At 41.2% G+C, this 15,879-nt stretch overlaps 2 protein-coding genes across 2 annotated transcripts; one reads left to right on the forward strand and one right to left on the reverse strand.

Annotated features, from left to right (window-relative positions):
* Positions 1 to 831: 831 nt before the first annotated feature.
* On the reverse strand, positions 832 to 5,833 carry LOC130134795 (uncharacterized). The gene is made up of 11 exons (XM_056302486.1): positions 5,401 to 5,833; positions 4,672 to 4,759; positions 4,008 to 4,099; positions 3,716 to 3,834; positions 3,145 to 3,260; positions 2,948 to 3,075; positions 2,765 to 2,851; positions 2,019 to 2,079; positions 1,902 to 1,942; positions 1,686 to 1,806; positions 832 to 1,248 (listed from the first exon to the last, which is right to left on the reverse strand). The coding sequence occupies exons 1-11, from the start codon at positions 5,742 to 5,744 to the stop codon at positions 1,189 to 1,191; spliced, it is 1,257 nt and encodes a 418-aa protein (XP_056158461.1). The 5' UTR covers positions 5,745 to 5,833; the 3' UTR covers positions 832 to 1,188.
* Positions 5,834 to 9,757: 3,924 nt separating this feature from the next.
* Positions 9,758 to 14,954, forward strand: LOC130134745 (glycosyltransferase-like At2g41451). Its single transcript, XM_056302403.1, has 11 exons — positions 9,758 to 10,093; positions 11,432 to 11,581; positions 11,693 to 11,745; positions 12,195 to 12,303; positions 12,410 to 12,544; positions 12,638 to 12,682; positions 13,034 to 13,221; positions 13,458 to 13,599; positions 13,794 to 13,840; positions 14,447 to 14,534; positions 14,650 to 14,954. The coding sequence occupies exons 1-11, from the start codon at positions 9,758 to 9,760 to the stop codon at positions 14,818 to 14,820; spliced, it is 1,464 nt and encodes a 487-aa protein (XP_056158378.1). The 3' UTR covers positions 14,821 to 14,954.
* Positions 14,955 to 15,879: the final 925 nt, after the last annotated feature.

Here is a 15,879-nt window from a genome sequence, read left to right on the forward strand (position 1 = left end):
TTGTTTTGCTTTTAGAGATCCTTGAGGATCCAATCGTTAGAGAGCAAATGGAGTTTAATGCGCTCCCGTCGTTCAAATTATCAAAGATGGTTCCAAATACTCCGTTAGATTACAATGAAAATGTCTATGGAAGTTCACATATTTATTCTATAATAGATAGATTCACTAATAATTGGCGTAGATGAAGATTAATATAAAATTTACATCAAATTTTGAAAATAAAGTCAACCAATTGTTCATCAGGTAGATTTACCACAATGCTCAGAGTTATTCCTTTTCTTTCAAAAGATTGAATAGTTCATCAAACTTTTAATTTTGAACTCACTAGCCAAAATATCAAAAACAAGAGTTGAATTCCCAATATTGTTTACCGATTGGACATACAAAAATCATCTTGGAAAATCACTCACCACTTCTAATTTCAAAAACAAAAGAAAAGACAAAAACTATTAAGGAAAGATTTCACCTACCAACGCTCAACCAAAATGAGGAAAAAAAAAAGAAGCAAGAAAAAATTTATGGATTAAGCCACATCACCCAAATACTATTCCCCACCCACTTTCCTCATTATATATGGATATATAGACACACATACACACGCAAAAGCCATTTGAGCTCATCCATATAATACGTGGGATTCACTATATAAGTATAATAGGTTGTTTTGGTAAAATTTGGACCGAGGACAATGAACGAACCCATCTTAGTATCTATCCTTGCTAATTACAAGACAGTTTCTCCGTCAAAATACTATATGTTTCTGCTGGAATACCCCGCCGAAATCTTACATTTGTCCAATCACATATCTCAGACATTGCTTTGAGAAAGAAATTTAAGAGAACTAATCAATATCTTCAACTATAAAAGTGAGCTGTAAAAGCATGGTTACAAGCGGCTTAAGAATTGCAAAGACTCTTCAACTTTGCACTCATTTTAAACAACTAAACAAAGCTAATACAAAACATGCTGGTCAGAGAGCCTACTTTTTAACCATCTCGTGTCAAAATCAAGTTCAACTCTATCGAAGCTATAAATCTCTGGCATCTCTCCTGATTATCTGCGTGCCCTGAGGGGGTAAATTTACTGTGTGATTGAAGTTCAAACAATACAGCATGTGCCGCCATTTGGAGGTGAAGCTCCACAAATTCATGAGCAGAACCAGTAATGCACAACTCTTATCCCACCACTCTACTTGTACCATCCAGTAAGTACCCACCTCAACAAGAAACAGAAGCAGCATGCCATGGCCTGTCGGAAGTTGACATATATCTATTTGTGACTATCCTGAAGAATGGCTAAGCAGATAAATACAAAATAAGATGATGCATGCCGACTCCAATTATAGGTGATGTCCATTTGAGGCAATAATAGATGCTTCTCTCAAAAAGGCAAAAAGAAAAACTTATAACAGATATAACTATTGGTCTCTAAAAGAGGGAAAAGGTAAACCATCTAGCAGCCTGCGACCCTGATCAATGGTCATCCGAAGAACCAACTAACATGCCCACTAGGGCAAGATGTAGCAGAACAACACCTTTTAGACTAGACAAACTCGTTAATACGCAGGACCTATAAACAGCTAAAATGGAAAATCGTCCTTGCTTATTATGGGTCAGAGGACCAAGAGTCCTAAATGATTCCGTTTCTTTCATCTAGTAAAGAATCAGAGGCAAGATGAAAAAAACCTGGAACAGAAGAAGAAGGATGCAAAGTGACTTTTCTGTTTTCCGGCCGAATGCTCTTAGAAAGAAATTGACTAGTGTCCCATCATTGGTGCCAGTCAGTAGTCCACTCTGAGGATCAAACCTGAAATTCGTCAACATAAAATCATCAGGTCATCAAATTACATAGACCATTATTACCATAGTGGAAACCTAAAATTTTGAGGTAAATAATACTACCTAGGTAGACGATGCCTTGGACATTTGACAAATCCCGCTAGCTGGAAAAAGAAGCTAAACTTGATAAAAAAACGACACCGATAATACACAGAATTGAGAGAGAGAGAGAGAGAGAACCTGTGGAAGTGAAAGTAAAAAGTTCAGAATTTGCGGGAGGAAGAAGATCAGCAGTGTTTCACTGAACCAGATTGAGTAGAAATGGAAAAATAATTAGCTCCAAAGCATTGCCAATAATTCTGCTGCAATAGCAAATGCAACAGTGCAGAACTATGACCAGAAAAAAAAGAAGTGAAAACTTGCAATTTTGGGACCGAGCAAAAGCTTCGCCTAAGGTAAAAATTGGGACCCACACGATGACGACGTAACTAATGACTTTTATGGTATCGGTATTTAAAACAGCAGCTCTCATTTTCCATTGATAATTTAACAGCTAATTGTGCATACGTAAAGGGGAATATCACCATCAGGGGACAATTTTCTAACAGTCTGGTCAAAAGACATGTAATTAACCATCAAGTCTTTTCAGGACTTATGAGCAGAGCCCCATAATAATTCACTTCTCTAGAGTCTAAACAGCTAATCGCACGGCTTAATTCATTCGGTTTGGAATACGATCTACAAAGAATAACTCGCTGTAAATCATTTATGGAACAAAGTATAGGCACTATATAATAGTTTTCTAACTGGTGCAGAATAACTAGAATAATGCTTGTATTTCAGCTGCATAAAACAGCATATGCAGGTAAGACAGATTAAGTAACTGAAAAAAGATAAAAGCACTTTCGCCTATGCCTGCACTTGATATCTCCTTAAACAGTTAAAGTGCATCTTTAAGATGTGGAAGGCCACAAGAAAGGGCCTACCTGTAATGTCCTAAAATCCCAACCACTGCCATTGTCATCCCAGCAAAGTAAGTGTACGTATCTCCAACAAAAACTGAAGATGGATACCTATTTTGGGCAGAGACATGAGCTTTATCAGGTGTTGGTTCTCCACATATACTAATAACACATTCAAAATACCAAGGATAAGTATTCATTGATTACCAATTGTATGAAAGTAAAGCCAAGGATGTGGCTAACATTGGTTGAACAAGATAAATAGAAAAGGCATGAGCCTGCATGTACTCGGGATCTTTCGATGCTCCAATTTGGATAATGTTGTGCAGCAGAATCTGTAAATGGGTTAAATGTGTCAGATTCTTATATAATGGGATGCTAAATACTCATAAGGTCATGCTTACCGCAGCTGCAATGACAACTGTTTGACCCACTTCAAGACCATTTAAGCCAGCGTGAATGTTGATGGAGTTTGTGCAAAACACCGCCAAAAGTCCCATGTATAACTTATAAATCCATCCTGTCCAGATAATAATTAGATTTGTGACATAGAGGATAAAGCAACTCGACGGTCAAGACAACAACAAACATCTTGGTGATTGCTCATATTTAATCCTCTCCATATGTCCAACATTACTTACACTACCCATTATGAGTTTGCAATCAACGGATAAATTAAAATTAGGTTTTGACCTCTCCTTTTTTACTTAGGTCAGTGACAAAAAGATAGCTAGCTCAATCTATGTTATCTCAGTAGGTCAGTATACTTATGCTCCAATGGGACTTTTTGGAGAACAGATATAAGAGTTATCTACATCAACATGCATGTCCACTCTAAATATCGTGTCCAACTGTATACAATTTCCGAAAATAGATCACCTTGAGGGTGGGAAAAAAATTGAGAATTACATGGAAAGCAAATGCATTGAATGCATTCACTCCTTGAGACTTGTGAACTATGATTCTAATACATACCTAAGTCCAATATCTCCATACCAACGTATGGAATAAGAGGCTTTGGTATGACAATAGTTGTATGTCCAGCATAGGCCATCAGCAAAGGAAGAGCAGCAAATGATGGTAGGATTAACTTCCTGTTCTTGCAGATTAGAAGGAAATCCAGAATAGAGTCAGTTCCATCTCATAATTTGTTCACATAAACCATGTGATGAATGGTTGAGCTTCTTATACCAACATGAGTTTTCTCCTAATATTTAAGTATATTCTCATATCATCTGATAATGATGGAGGATTGACAGATACTTACACTCTCCAGGGAACATCAAGGACATCATCCATAAAACCAAGCAAAACCATGAAGCAAATTGATGCCAACGCTGCATTATACTCAACAAGCCACTGCACAAAGTAAATAGTAGAATTTTAATTTTCAATTAGCAGAGGAGGAGCTCAGAGCTGAAAAATACATGGTGGAGAAGAACTTGATAAATCCAGTGTTACCAATGCTTTAGACGTAATCTGATAACACCAAGAGTTATTTACGGGAGAAGTTAAGATGGAGAAAGGAAGCACCAGTTGGAAATTGGCATGACTCAACCAAGCATTTAGAAAATAAACGACCAGACAAAAAAATGAAGGAACTATTCCCTACGCATTTTAAGTCGTGTTCAGGAAGATGGCAGGATTCATGTCATGAAGCTGAGGCAACACATAATGAAGAATAAGGTAAGAGAATTGCGTTAGCAGCTCAAATTTCAGTATAACAAAATTTATGAGCTCAAAAAGGGAGCAAAAAAGAAATATGTAATAGTTAAGAAAAATGCAGCATGCCAAAAGTTTGAATTTAGGAAGAAACTAAAGTAGTTCTCTTTGAGGCGCAATTGATTATCAAAAGTCAACTACTCCATGAAACAACAAGAGCCAGCCAACTAATAATCGCGCTCGTCAACCATTCAAACAAGAGAACTTACATTTGAATCTGCTGTAAAATTGAAATACTGGAACACAATTGCCAAGACCAAGTATACGATCCCAACAACAATACCCAGCGACTCAGGCCTGCATATCAACAAGTGTCACCACTACATTAGCCAAAGAAGAGCCAAAAAATTGGAAGGCGTCATATTTACTGATTGATCCAACTACATATGGAAACGTGAGTTTATGCCTTCCATAATCACATGCCAGGTGAACAATATCTGAATCCAACGATTCCAAATAAGCAATGAACAACTCGCCTATATCACAAGAAAACACAAAATTCCAATACCTATAGTCTAGAATATAAGTTAAATCTGCAGCCTAATGAGACAAGACCACATCATTTGCAGCTGTAGCGTCCCAATTCCAAATTACGGCTTCTAATTCAAGCCATTGGAGCTGTAGAGATGTCGCAATACTTCATTCTATAATCTGGGAAATGAAATGAAAATGCAAAAGCAAATCACGTCACTGAAAGCCACAAATAACCACATCACAAATGCAACAGGTCCTAAAATTAGTACGAGCGACTTCGTCTCATGAGGCAAAGTGAATTCCACTCCTATCCAGCTCAATGTAACATACACAACGCGACTGTGGGGAAATTCTAATACAAGCATCCAAACGCAGTACAAAACCAGCCGATTCCATTTCCAACCTCGACAAAGATCGAAAATTTGCAGCTAAAATCGCGGAATTCGTGCAAAAAAACTACTCACACTTTCACGGTCCCCTGAGGCGTTCCCTTCTTGTTGATGTCGTACCCGAACAGGTTGCGCCTCAGGACGTATCGGGAAGCGACGGGGATCAGCCTCACGGTGGCGAAGAACCCCGCGAGGCTGAGGCCGGCGTTGATGAGGATCGACCTCCTGAGCTCCCGATCGATGTCGAAGTGGCGCGCGATCAGGTAGAGGTAGGGGACCAGGAAGAGGACGGCGAGCTTGAGGATGAAGCCGAGCTTCGGCGGGGCGATTGGGGGATCGACCGGCGCGGCGTCCGCGGGTTTGGGCGGGGCCCTGAGGGTCTCGTCGGAGGAGACGGAAGCCCTCTTGCGAGCTGCCATGGCTGAATCTTGTGAGTCGCTCACCGAAGAGAAGAAGGGAAAAAAACAGAGTCTTTGGTTCTCAGTGACCTCCTCTCTCTCTCTCTCTCTCTCTCTCTCTCTATCTCTCTCTTGGTCGAGCTCGACCTCGCTTTAGAGCCACGTCGGATTCATACGCGTCATGGTTCCTAATCATGTTCCGCCACGTGCCTTTAGTGGGTGGACTTTCGTTTAAGGCAGATGTTCAACATTGAGATTTGACCTTTGTCCTTTTAGGGCACGCATGGTAATATTTCTGTTCCAAAAATTAATTTATGGCCAGAAATATATTTTTCTATTTCTATTTCGTGGACGAATTTCTAAGCAAAAATGCGTGTTTGATAACGATACAAAATTTCTGTTTCCGAAATATAAATTTATTTGATAACGACACAAAATTTCTCCGTTCCGGGCAACTGGCGAAGGACGGCGGGTGGCGAAGGACAGTGGCCGGCAATGGGAGGTGGCCCGCCGGTGGCGGTGGATGATGGCGGCCGGTGCCGGGTGGTGGAGCATGGCGGCCGGCGGCGAAGGGCAGTGGAGCACGACGGCCGGCGGCGGAGGGCGGTGGAGAACGCGCGGTCGACTTACGCGGAGGAGTGGCCGGAGGCCGCCGCGGCCGGCGGTGGAGCACGACGGCCGGCCAGCGAGCGGCGGCGGTCGGCGGCCAGCAGCGGGCAGGCAGCGATTTAAGGGTTTGGTCAGCCGACGGCGGAGGGTGGGCGGGCACTAGGCGGTGGAGCATGGCAGCCGACGGCGGAGGACGGCCGCCGGTGGCAGCCGGCGTCAGGCGGCGGAGGACGGTGGTCGGCTGCAAGAGACGGCCAAGCGGTGGGCCGGCAAACAGTGGCAGCCAGCGAGGCGAAGGTAACCGGCGGCCGTGGCTAAGCCCGGCCGGCGAGTGGCAGCGAAGAACACGGGAGAGCGGCGGTGGGGAGGTTGCGGCCGGTGTTAGGCGCGCGAGCAGCGGAAGATGGCGGTGGGAGGAGCGGTCGGCGAAGGACACCGGCGGTAGGCGGCCAACGGCAAGAGGCGGCCAGCGGTGGCGGGAGGCGACCGGCGGTGGCGGGAGGCGGCCAGCGGTGATGGGAGGCGGCCGGCGGCAATAGCGAGTGGCAAGGGGATAACCGGCAAGTAGCGAGGGCTAGCGATAAGAAAAGTTTTTATTTCTTATTTCTGTTCCAGAAATAAAAAAGTAAATTTTTTTTACTTCTGATTTCTGTTCCAAACCTATTTCTGGAATAGAAATTTGTTCCAGAAATAGAAAAATGAAATTGCGTTACCAAACGAATTTCTGTTCCAAACATGTTTCTGGGAACAGAAAAATAGAAAAATAAAGAAACAGAAATATTACCATGCGCGCCCTTAGCTGAAACGTAATATTGGCAAGTTGCCGTCATGGTCCATCGAGGCCGGGGTTGGGAATCCAGTGCCATGGCCCGGGTCCATCTAGGCCGTGCTCCGATCCATTGAGGCCAGGCTCAATAATATCAAGGCCAAGCCTGGGTCCTTGACGTTTGCGCCTTGTCCATCGAGGCCAAAATTTTTTTAATATATTTTTTTCTTTTTCTTCTTTCTTCTTCTTCTACCGGTCGCCGGACCTCAACAACCGACCACAGGCACGGGCCGGCAAGGCTTGAGCTTGCCAGTTTTGATGAGGTTGAGCCACGCCAGCCTTCGGGCGAGCCTCGCCACATCCCGACGAGGTCAGCCCTTGCCTATGGCCTATCGCCGGCTATCTCCAAGACCAGGCAACTAGCAAAGGAAGAAAGAAAAAGAAAAGAAATAAAAAATTTGAAATTTTTTATAAAATTACAAAAATTGTTTATGTCGGCAATTTTCAACCAAATGAGATTTTCTTTATTACACGATAGAAAATACTTTCCAGTTCATTTTTAGATCCCAGCCTAACACCAGAAAATGTTGTTATTATCCTGGAAAATGACTTCCAAAAAAATATTTTTTTACAAATGTTACATTTTTCGCGAAATAAATGGAGCCTAAATATGCCTTAAAGGTTTTTGTTTAGAACAATGCAAACGGAGGAAAATCGACATAAGGGTGTAACAAAGATGTGTTAATTGCGCTAGTTAGGATATTCAAAATTTTGGTGAAATTAATATCATTTGTCCATTCAAAGGGCGTCACTCTAGCTCTTTTATCGAGATTCGCAGTATCTTGATTTCATGGAATCACATGAAATCGATGCTGTGAGCAGATTCAACTTTCTCAAATTAGTGCTTAATAAGTGGACCAAGACGTTCATATTTTACAACACAATTTCAGGTGATGTGATCAATGTTGGATCCAATACAATAATACTGTTTGTTGTAACAAGTAAAGGAATTAATAGGCAATAATAACTTTGAGAAAGCGATAACAAATTAATTCTGACAAACGTAATTACTGGATAGAGTAAATGGGTTATTGCCTAACTTTGTGCTGGGCATCAACTAGGGAAAGTCCCTGGGCCATCTTCTTTAAGAGATGCAGTCTCGAAAACGAGGAAAGGCGCGAGAGTTCCTTCATCTCTTGCCCAAAGTTGCATTGGCTAGCCGCCACAGTCATTCGACTTTGACCAACATCATGTGGGAAAAACTAAACAGATTGTAACAAAATTAAACATAATGTGAGGTATGGATTACTGAATCCCCTTAAGGTGATTAGTTTCTGTCAATGGATAAAGAAAACCGTAGCAGAAAACTGAAAGGACATTAACTTAAGAGTTATAATTTTAAATAGGGATGAGCTGGAAACAAGTTCATCATTTGTTGGAACCTGGAACCTACTCTACATACTTCGAAACCTGAAACCTATCCTATCACGGGTTCTAGAATTGGTTTCAGAGTTCACCCAGGTTCCATTTGTATTATTAATTGAACAATTGCAGTGAATCATCACCTTTAATAATTACCACTTATTGTTACGATTCACTTACCACAACTTATATTTAGATACATAAAAAATATAAAACATTAATAATTCATAAAATAAAAGTTCAGACTAGTGGTTCCAGATTATACACTCATCATCAAACGCCATCAAACACTGCAAGATCACTCAAATACATAAACCAAGAAAAAATACAAAAAACTTGTTTAATGTTTAAGGTTCCAGGTTTCCAGTTCCAGGTTCCACCTACTTAGAATCTGGAACTTACCCGTCGAAATAAGTTTATCAATTTTTTGAACCCGGAACCCAAAACCTACAGGTTTCCACCGGTTTGGTTCTTAGGTTCCAGGGTAGAACCTCAAACCATACCCACCTCTAATTTTAAATACACTTTTGTTGAGCCATTAATTCATAATTACAAGTGTTAAATTTTCATAATGGATTGGAAAATGGAAACTATGCATGGAATTGACCATTCTTTAGTTACACACTAGAATCCAGGACGGGAATCTACTTATCTGTCCTTAAAGATGCAATCCTTAAAACTCATAACTATGATCTAAGCTTATTTCTAGCAAATTCAAGATTACCATGAATATCGACCTATCTCTGTTTCCACAATTTAGATGCTTTAACAGATAAAGAAAAATAATTTTAGAACGGACAATCATCATCTTTGATGAATAAAATCTTTACTAAAGCAATTAATGTAGCCGACATTAATTACATTTGTTTCTTGTGAAGTCAATTTCAATGTTCCAATCACATTTATTTTTGCTTTTTGATATCTAAATTCTTGAAATCTATTCACGTGTATCTAGATCACTCTTTCTTATTAGTAGACCAGTTTCATTTATAGCGAAATCTCATATTGCATTTCTTTATTTTTCTTTCCTTTTTTAAATGGATTTTGGGATTTCAAAGTGAAAAAGAAAAGGAAGGGAATTAACAACACCGCTAACACCAAAACAAAATGGCTCCGAGTGACATTCCTTTCATCTTCCTCCTGCAAGTTCAATGTCTCTCTCTACATAATGCTACAGAGATGATACAGTCATTGCACCAGTCGTCCATCTCTCTCTCTCTCTCGCCAACCTCCTGCAATGGCGGGTCACCACTCCTCTCAGTCGTCTCACCGGGCCTTCGCCTCGCGCCTTCTCCTCCTCCTCCTCCTCACCGTCCTCCCGTTGGCTCTTGCCTGCTTTGCCTTCTTCCTCCAATGGTGCGGCGGCCTCTACGATCCCGTCAACCACTGGTCTCCCGATCGCCTCGAGTTCCTTGGCATGGACAACGGCGGGGGCTCCAACGTGCCATTCCGCTCGTCGCGCGGCGATGGCTCCGGCTCCGATTGCGTTGACGTCCTTGGCCAGAGCCGGACGGCATTGTTCCCGTACTACCGCGATTGGAAGTTCGATCTTGGATCGGATATTCGGCCTCAGGTGAGTTTAGTTCTCTGGCGGTTGTGGTGCGTTCTTGATTGAGCGCCTCGTGGTTTTGTTACAAGAGTTCGAAGCTAACGAGACATGTTGTGAGTCTGCATGAAGGAATGGGAAAAATTATCCACAAAGTCATAAACTTATTCAACTTTTGTCAATTCAGTCCTAAACCTTTTTAATTTTGCCAATTGAGTCTTAAACACTTCAAGTTTCACCAACTAAGTCCATTCGATTAATTTTAGACGAAATTTGCTAACGTGGATGCCGGCCGTCCTACGTTACACAACCGGCATTGACGTGGAAAAAATTCAATATTTTTAAATATTTTTTTCGAACTTTTTAATTTTTTATTATTTTTTAAGTTTTAATTTTCCTTTCTCTTTTCTTTTTTTTTTCTTTTTTGGCTCAAAGGGTCGGCGAGCCATGCTAAATCTAGCGAGGTGAGGGGTCGCAACTCCTCACTAAGACCGACGAGTGGTCACGACCCCTTGCGGGCCACAACAAGGGCGTCGCACCATCACGCCCGCCCTCACTATAGCTGGTGAGGGCCAAGGCAAGGGCCACCACGCCCCTCGCCTTGCCAGATCTACCGAGGGTCTTGCCCCTGGCTGGCGAGGGCTTCATGGCCCTTGCCCAAGCCTCCGCTGACCCTTTGAACAAAAAAAAATAAAGAAAATAATAAATTCGTAAAACTAAAAAATATTATTAAAAATTATTCACGTCAGCGTCATTTGTGCCACGTGCCACGAAGGACGGCTAACATCCACGTTAGCAATTTCCGGTCAAATTTGATCGGATGAACTCAATTGGCAAAATGTGAAGGAATGGGTTGACAATCGTGTGTGGACTCGTACTCCTTCTGGTTCATGCTTGTGCAACGTGAGAAAAGCGTTGTGACTTACGACTTGTGAGGCACGATTTTCCTGTGACGGTTGGATTCGAGTTGCTATTTTGGGTTTTCCCTTCTATTTCAATGTCCAGATTGTGCGTACTCGGCCGTGTTTCAGATGCGGACCAATGAATTTACCTCTCGCATTTGCACGACCTGTTCACGACCAAGCGGCAGCAGCATCTCGATTTTTGTTGAATTATTTGGAAACAAGTAGATTAATCACCGCCAGAGATGTATGTTGATCTGGGTGATTTCAACTAATGTTCTCTTGAAAATGAGTTTTGCTCACTAGAAATGGCGAGTTTTGAGGCTGATCACTTATTTCATTCCTCTTCCCTTGCCAAAAAAGAGAAGAACTCTCGTATAATGTGATTCGTGAGGTATCATTAGGTAGACTAGTTGTTTCATTTGCATATGACAGCCTTCTGTTCTATTGTGTGTTTTTTCAGATATGCATTACGGCAAGCACTTCTGCCGGCCTAGAACAGACGCTGCCGTGGATATTTTATCATAAGGTTATTGGAGTATCGACTTTTTTCCTCTTCGTGGAAGGAAAGGCTGCCTCGCCTGAAGTGTCCAAAGTTTTGGAATCCATTCCGGTGAGTTGAAATTTGTACGTTTTCTCTGAATTATATAGACGGGGGCCAACATGTTCTGCAATGATTTTGATCCTTGATTGTTTCATAGTTTGCTGAGGATTTCATTTCCAGGGGGTCAAGGTCATAAACAGGACGAGAGAATTAGAGGAACAGCAAGCAAAGAGGTTTGTATAATCCGTATCTTAGGGAAGTCATCTATTTATGATTGTGCTCGTATGCTTTCTCATTTGAACATTTGACGATACTTCAACCGATTCTTGGACATGACATGATGCGGAAATTCTTGACAAAAGTAATTAGGTGTAGGCGTACAATCGACATATGCAATTCCATGCGAATCTACTACAACAATGATTGAGCCATTTCCTACTGCCATTTCTTTTCCTTTTTTTGGCTAAGTGCCATTTCCGACTTAAATAGGGTCATCTATGTGGATCTTGACGATCATGCCAGATTTTCGATCTTGCTGACTCTCCACAATGTGATCGGTTGAAAAGAATAAGGAAAGCTGAAGTAATCCTATATGTCCAACCAGCAACCATTTTTGCATCTTGCTCGACTCTTCCGATTTTGATGAATTTATTTTGATTTTCGTATATTATGTCATGTTCAGCCGTATCTGGAATGAGACTTGGTTGGCAATCTACTTCTACAAGCCATGCAACTATGAGCTATTTGTGAAGCAAAATCTAAATATGGAAATGGCTATTGTCATGGCAAGGGTATGCAGAGTATTTGGTTAATTCTATCGTCCAAAATGTCTTTTTAAATTGTTTAGAAAGACATTTGAATCTTTCTTAGCAAGTTAACTTCTTCTTTCAATTTTAGGATGCAGGGATGGATTGGATCATCCATCTAGACACTGACGAGCTCATATATCCAGCAGGAACTCGTGAGTATTCAGTGAGACACCTGCTGGCTGATGTGCCTGGAAATGTTGATATGGTCATTTTTTCAAATTATGTGAGTGAAACGTCTTTAACATGTGGAAATTGGATGCCCTGTCTATCCCATGATATCCTGATTATCCACTAATGCGCGGTCATCTTATATTAGGAAAGCTGTGTGGAGAGAGATGATGTTAAAGAGCCCTTTAGTGAGGTAAGGTTTTCGATCATTTTGTCTCTATCTTTCAGGTGAGTTTAGTAGTAATGAATATAAGGTAATTGGCTGAAAGATCAAAAGTTTTCAATGTCAGCATAATTCGGAGGACAATCATTTTGACAAGGTTGAAAGGCACAATTTACTTTGGCACCTTCCGATAGATTTGTCAACTTGGTTAAATAAATATAAAGCAGCTCATGGTGCATTGGATAATTTAGAGACATATATTCTACTCTAGATCATCATCAAACGCCTTTGTTGAGTTTTCAGCCCTGTTCCCTATATCGGTCTATGTCTTCACCAATTACTCTTTATTTCAACATTTATCTAATTTTTAGTCTCTTGCAGGTGTCAATGTTTAAAAAGAACCGTGACCATCTACCAAAAGATGTATGCTTTGACATTTACAAAGAGGCAACTCGAGGTAATCCAAATTACTTTCTGACTTATGGAAATGGGAAGGCTGCAGCTCGTATTCAAGATCATCTGCGTCCCCATGGTGCTCACAGATGGCACAACTACATGAAAAACCCAAAGTATGGCTGTGGTTGTATCCATGTTTACTTCACTTTTTGGCTGATGATATAGAGAAGCCATGTGCACATGCTTGTGTAGTCAGGTGTTCCAAACGTTTCGCCTTTGTTTGTGGAGTGCTTATGGGGTCTCTTCTCACGCAACGCATGCATCGTTGGCCGTGTCTTTTGTTTGAAGTTGGATGTCATCTTATCTCGTACTGCTGACGCGCAGTATTATTGGGTGCAATCTGTTGCAGTGAGATTAAATTGGAAGAGGCTGCTGTTCTGCATTACACATATTCAAAGTTTTCGGATTTGACATCAAGGCGTGATCGGTGTGGCTGCAAGCCTACAAAAGAGGCCGTGAAAAGATGCTTCATGTTGGACTTTGACCGAGCAGTAAGTTCCCGCAGTTAACTTTTCGTTCCCACCGGGGGCTTTCATCGCCGGCTCCGAACAACGAGACCAAAATTTTCGGAAATATTAAGAATTTAATTTCCATTTGACTGGCAACTAAAATCATAATTGATGATGGCGAGATTTGTTTACGTGTTGTGAATATGCATATCTTTAACACTTTACTATATTTGCAGGCTTTCATTATTGCATCAACTGTGACAGAGGAGGAAATGCTTCAATGGTAAATGCACTTCGTCATCACTCTATCTTCCAGGACTAATTATCTTGTACCATGGTCAGAATTTACGGGTTCCCCTTATTGGGACGAGGAAAGGAAATCCCCACTCCTCAACTGGGAGGTGCTTTTGGTTTCATTTGCATTAGGAATGAAAATTGGTGGTAAAGGAATTGTTTTGACCTAAGTTGAAAAAATTTACTCTTTCTCAAGTCATTGGATAAATTATGGCTATCCAAAAGAACATATACTTTTGGTAAAGAACATTTACTTTATGTTCTTCATGTGAGGTATGATCATTTATGAGAATAACATTGCTGTGCATTTGGAGCTAGACTACCATCATGCATTAGAATACTATTGCTATCCATTTGGACTTAGACTATCATATCTCTGTGCCAGCACTTACATATTGGAACTCCTTTAACTGAGAGTAGGGACTGTCGTCATTCATCATAAGGTCTTGCATGTATGACAGGATTTTGAGAATGGTACTTTGTGTAATCATTTACATTTCCCTAGATCAGTTCTGAGAAGTAATTTTTGTCATCATGGAGATGCATTTGAATTCTGAAGTTGTCTTGCGTGCATTTCTTTCTTTCTTCTCTACAGGTATCGAGAACAAGTTGTATGGACAAACAAGACTCTGAATCTTAAACTTCTCAGGACAGGCATTTTGACTCGCATTTATGCTCCTATGGTAAGTTCTAATAAGGGCGCATCTTGAAATTGTACAGTAAGCAGGTTTATGGTAGTGAGATACTTTTATGAGATTGAACAAAATCACTTGTAGCGTTTCCTTTCCAACTTTACAGGTTATCGTGCAAGAATTGAGGGAATCTGGTGTTTTCAGCTCCGTAATAGCATCAGCACAGACGACTCTCTCGAAGGACAAGTCTGTGTCCATTGAGAGCAGCAACTCTTCTAGGAAACTTGAATCTGGAGACGTTTCCTCGAGAAAGATAGGTACCTACAGAGAGTCTTAAGCAATCGCAAGAAGAGTATTAGAAATTATTGAGAGCAATATTCACCCTTCAGCAGTCCCCCCGTCATCTCCTCCTGGTGCGGATGACTCTCACTTATTGTCTGATGCATTCAGGATACAGTAACTGTTGCCTCCTTATAACCGGTCTTATTTGAAGAAAATTAAGCACGAGATGTACATTTCGGGATTTCTAGCATATATTATTGACTTGGAGGGATTTTTCTTCTTCTTTATTACCCTATATCGTGCTGATCATTTCTGCATTTGCCCTGTCTTTTTTCTTCTGGTTATCTTGGGTCATTTCCTAGGAATGCCAATCTTTTTATATGGTTTTTCATGAACTAGACATTTTTTTTCCTTTAGGAGGGGGGAGGATTTACTTTTGACCCTCATTTACAATAGACAAACAGTCACTCTAGGAAGATTGTACATCACATTTTCGCTCGTGTTCAAAACCCTAAACTTGGAACTCTCCGGCCCTTGATCCTAATTCCTTTACCAGTAAGGCCGCATATCTACTGGTATAGCAAATCATTTACGGGCTACAAAATGCTCACACATTGTTGTATCTACAGGCCTCTTTACTGCTACCCTGTCGTGGATGTTTATTCCAATGTTCTAAAATTCTTGTCTATGGACCAAATAATTTATCGAAGGGCTTTTACATCCTAAGGTTATTTTATCTGAACTATGACCGAAAACTGCTGAGATTTTTTCACTATGTTTCAGTGCGATGACTTGTCGAGATTGAAAGACCAAATTAAAGCCCTTCAAACCACTATCTAGGGGTGTCAATGGGTCGGGTTGGGTCGGGTCGGCTTTCCATGCTACCCGACCCGACCCAAACCATAAGACTGAACATAAACCCACGCCAGGTCGGGTCAGGTCGGCTTTCCATGCTACCCGACCCAACCCAAACCATAAGACCAAACGTAAACCCAGGCCAGGTCAGGTTTTCAGGTTTTCCTTTTTCTAGGTTCAAGCTAACATTTAATGATGTTACAATTTACTCGAATACTCATTGTGCACTCCCATTTTTCTCTGTAAGATCATAAGAGAA

The sequence above is a fragment of the Syzygium oleosum genome, unplaced genomic scaffold, assembly GCF_021117445.2.
Source record: "Syzygium oleosum isolate NSW1041296 unplaced genomic scaffold, Sole_v2.1 Sole_v2.23, whole genome shotgun sequence".
In the NCBI taxonomy this organism is placed as follows: domain Eukaryota; kingdom Viridiplantae; phylum Streptophyta; class Magnoliopsida; order Myrtales; family Myrtaceae; genus Syzygium; species Syzygium oleosum.

Excerpts from the sequence above, each read along its gene's own strand:
- LOC130134795 (XM_056302486.1), bottom strand. The coding sequence starts at position 5,744 with ATGGCAGCTCGCAAGAGGGCTTCCGTCTCCTCCGACGAGACCCTCAGG. Across the intron at positions 4,100-4,671 it reads ATTTTACAGCAGATTCAAAT|TGGCTTGTTGAGTATAATGC; the intron begins GTAAGTTCTCTT and ends TACTTTGTGCAG. Across the intron at positions 3,076-3,144 it reads CAGTTGTCATTGCAGCTGCG|ATTCTGCTGCACAACATTAT; the intron begins GTAAGCATGACC and ends ACCCATTTACAG.
- LOC130134745 (XM_056302403.1), top strand. The coding sequence starts at position 9,758 with ATGGCGGGTCACCACTCCTCTCAGTCGTCTCACCGGGCCTTCGCCTCG. Across the intron at positions 11,582-11,692 it reads AAGTTTTGGAATCCATTCCG|GGGGTCAAGGTCATAAACAG; the intron begins GTGAGTTGAAAT and ends TTTCATTTCCAG. Across the intron at positions 11,746-12,194 it reads GAGGAACAGCAAGCAAAGAG|CCGTATCTGGAATGAGACTT; the intron begins GTTTGTATAATC and ends TGTCATGTTCAG.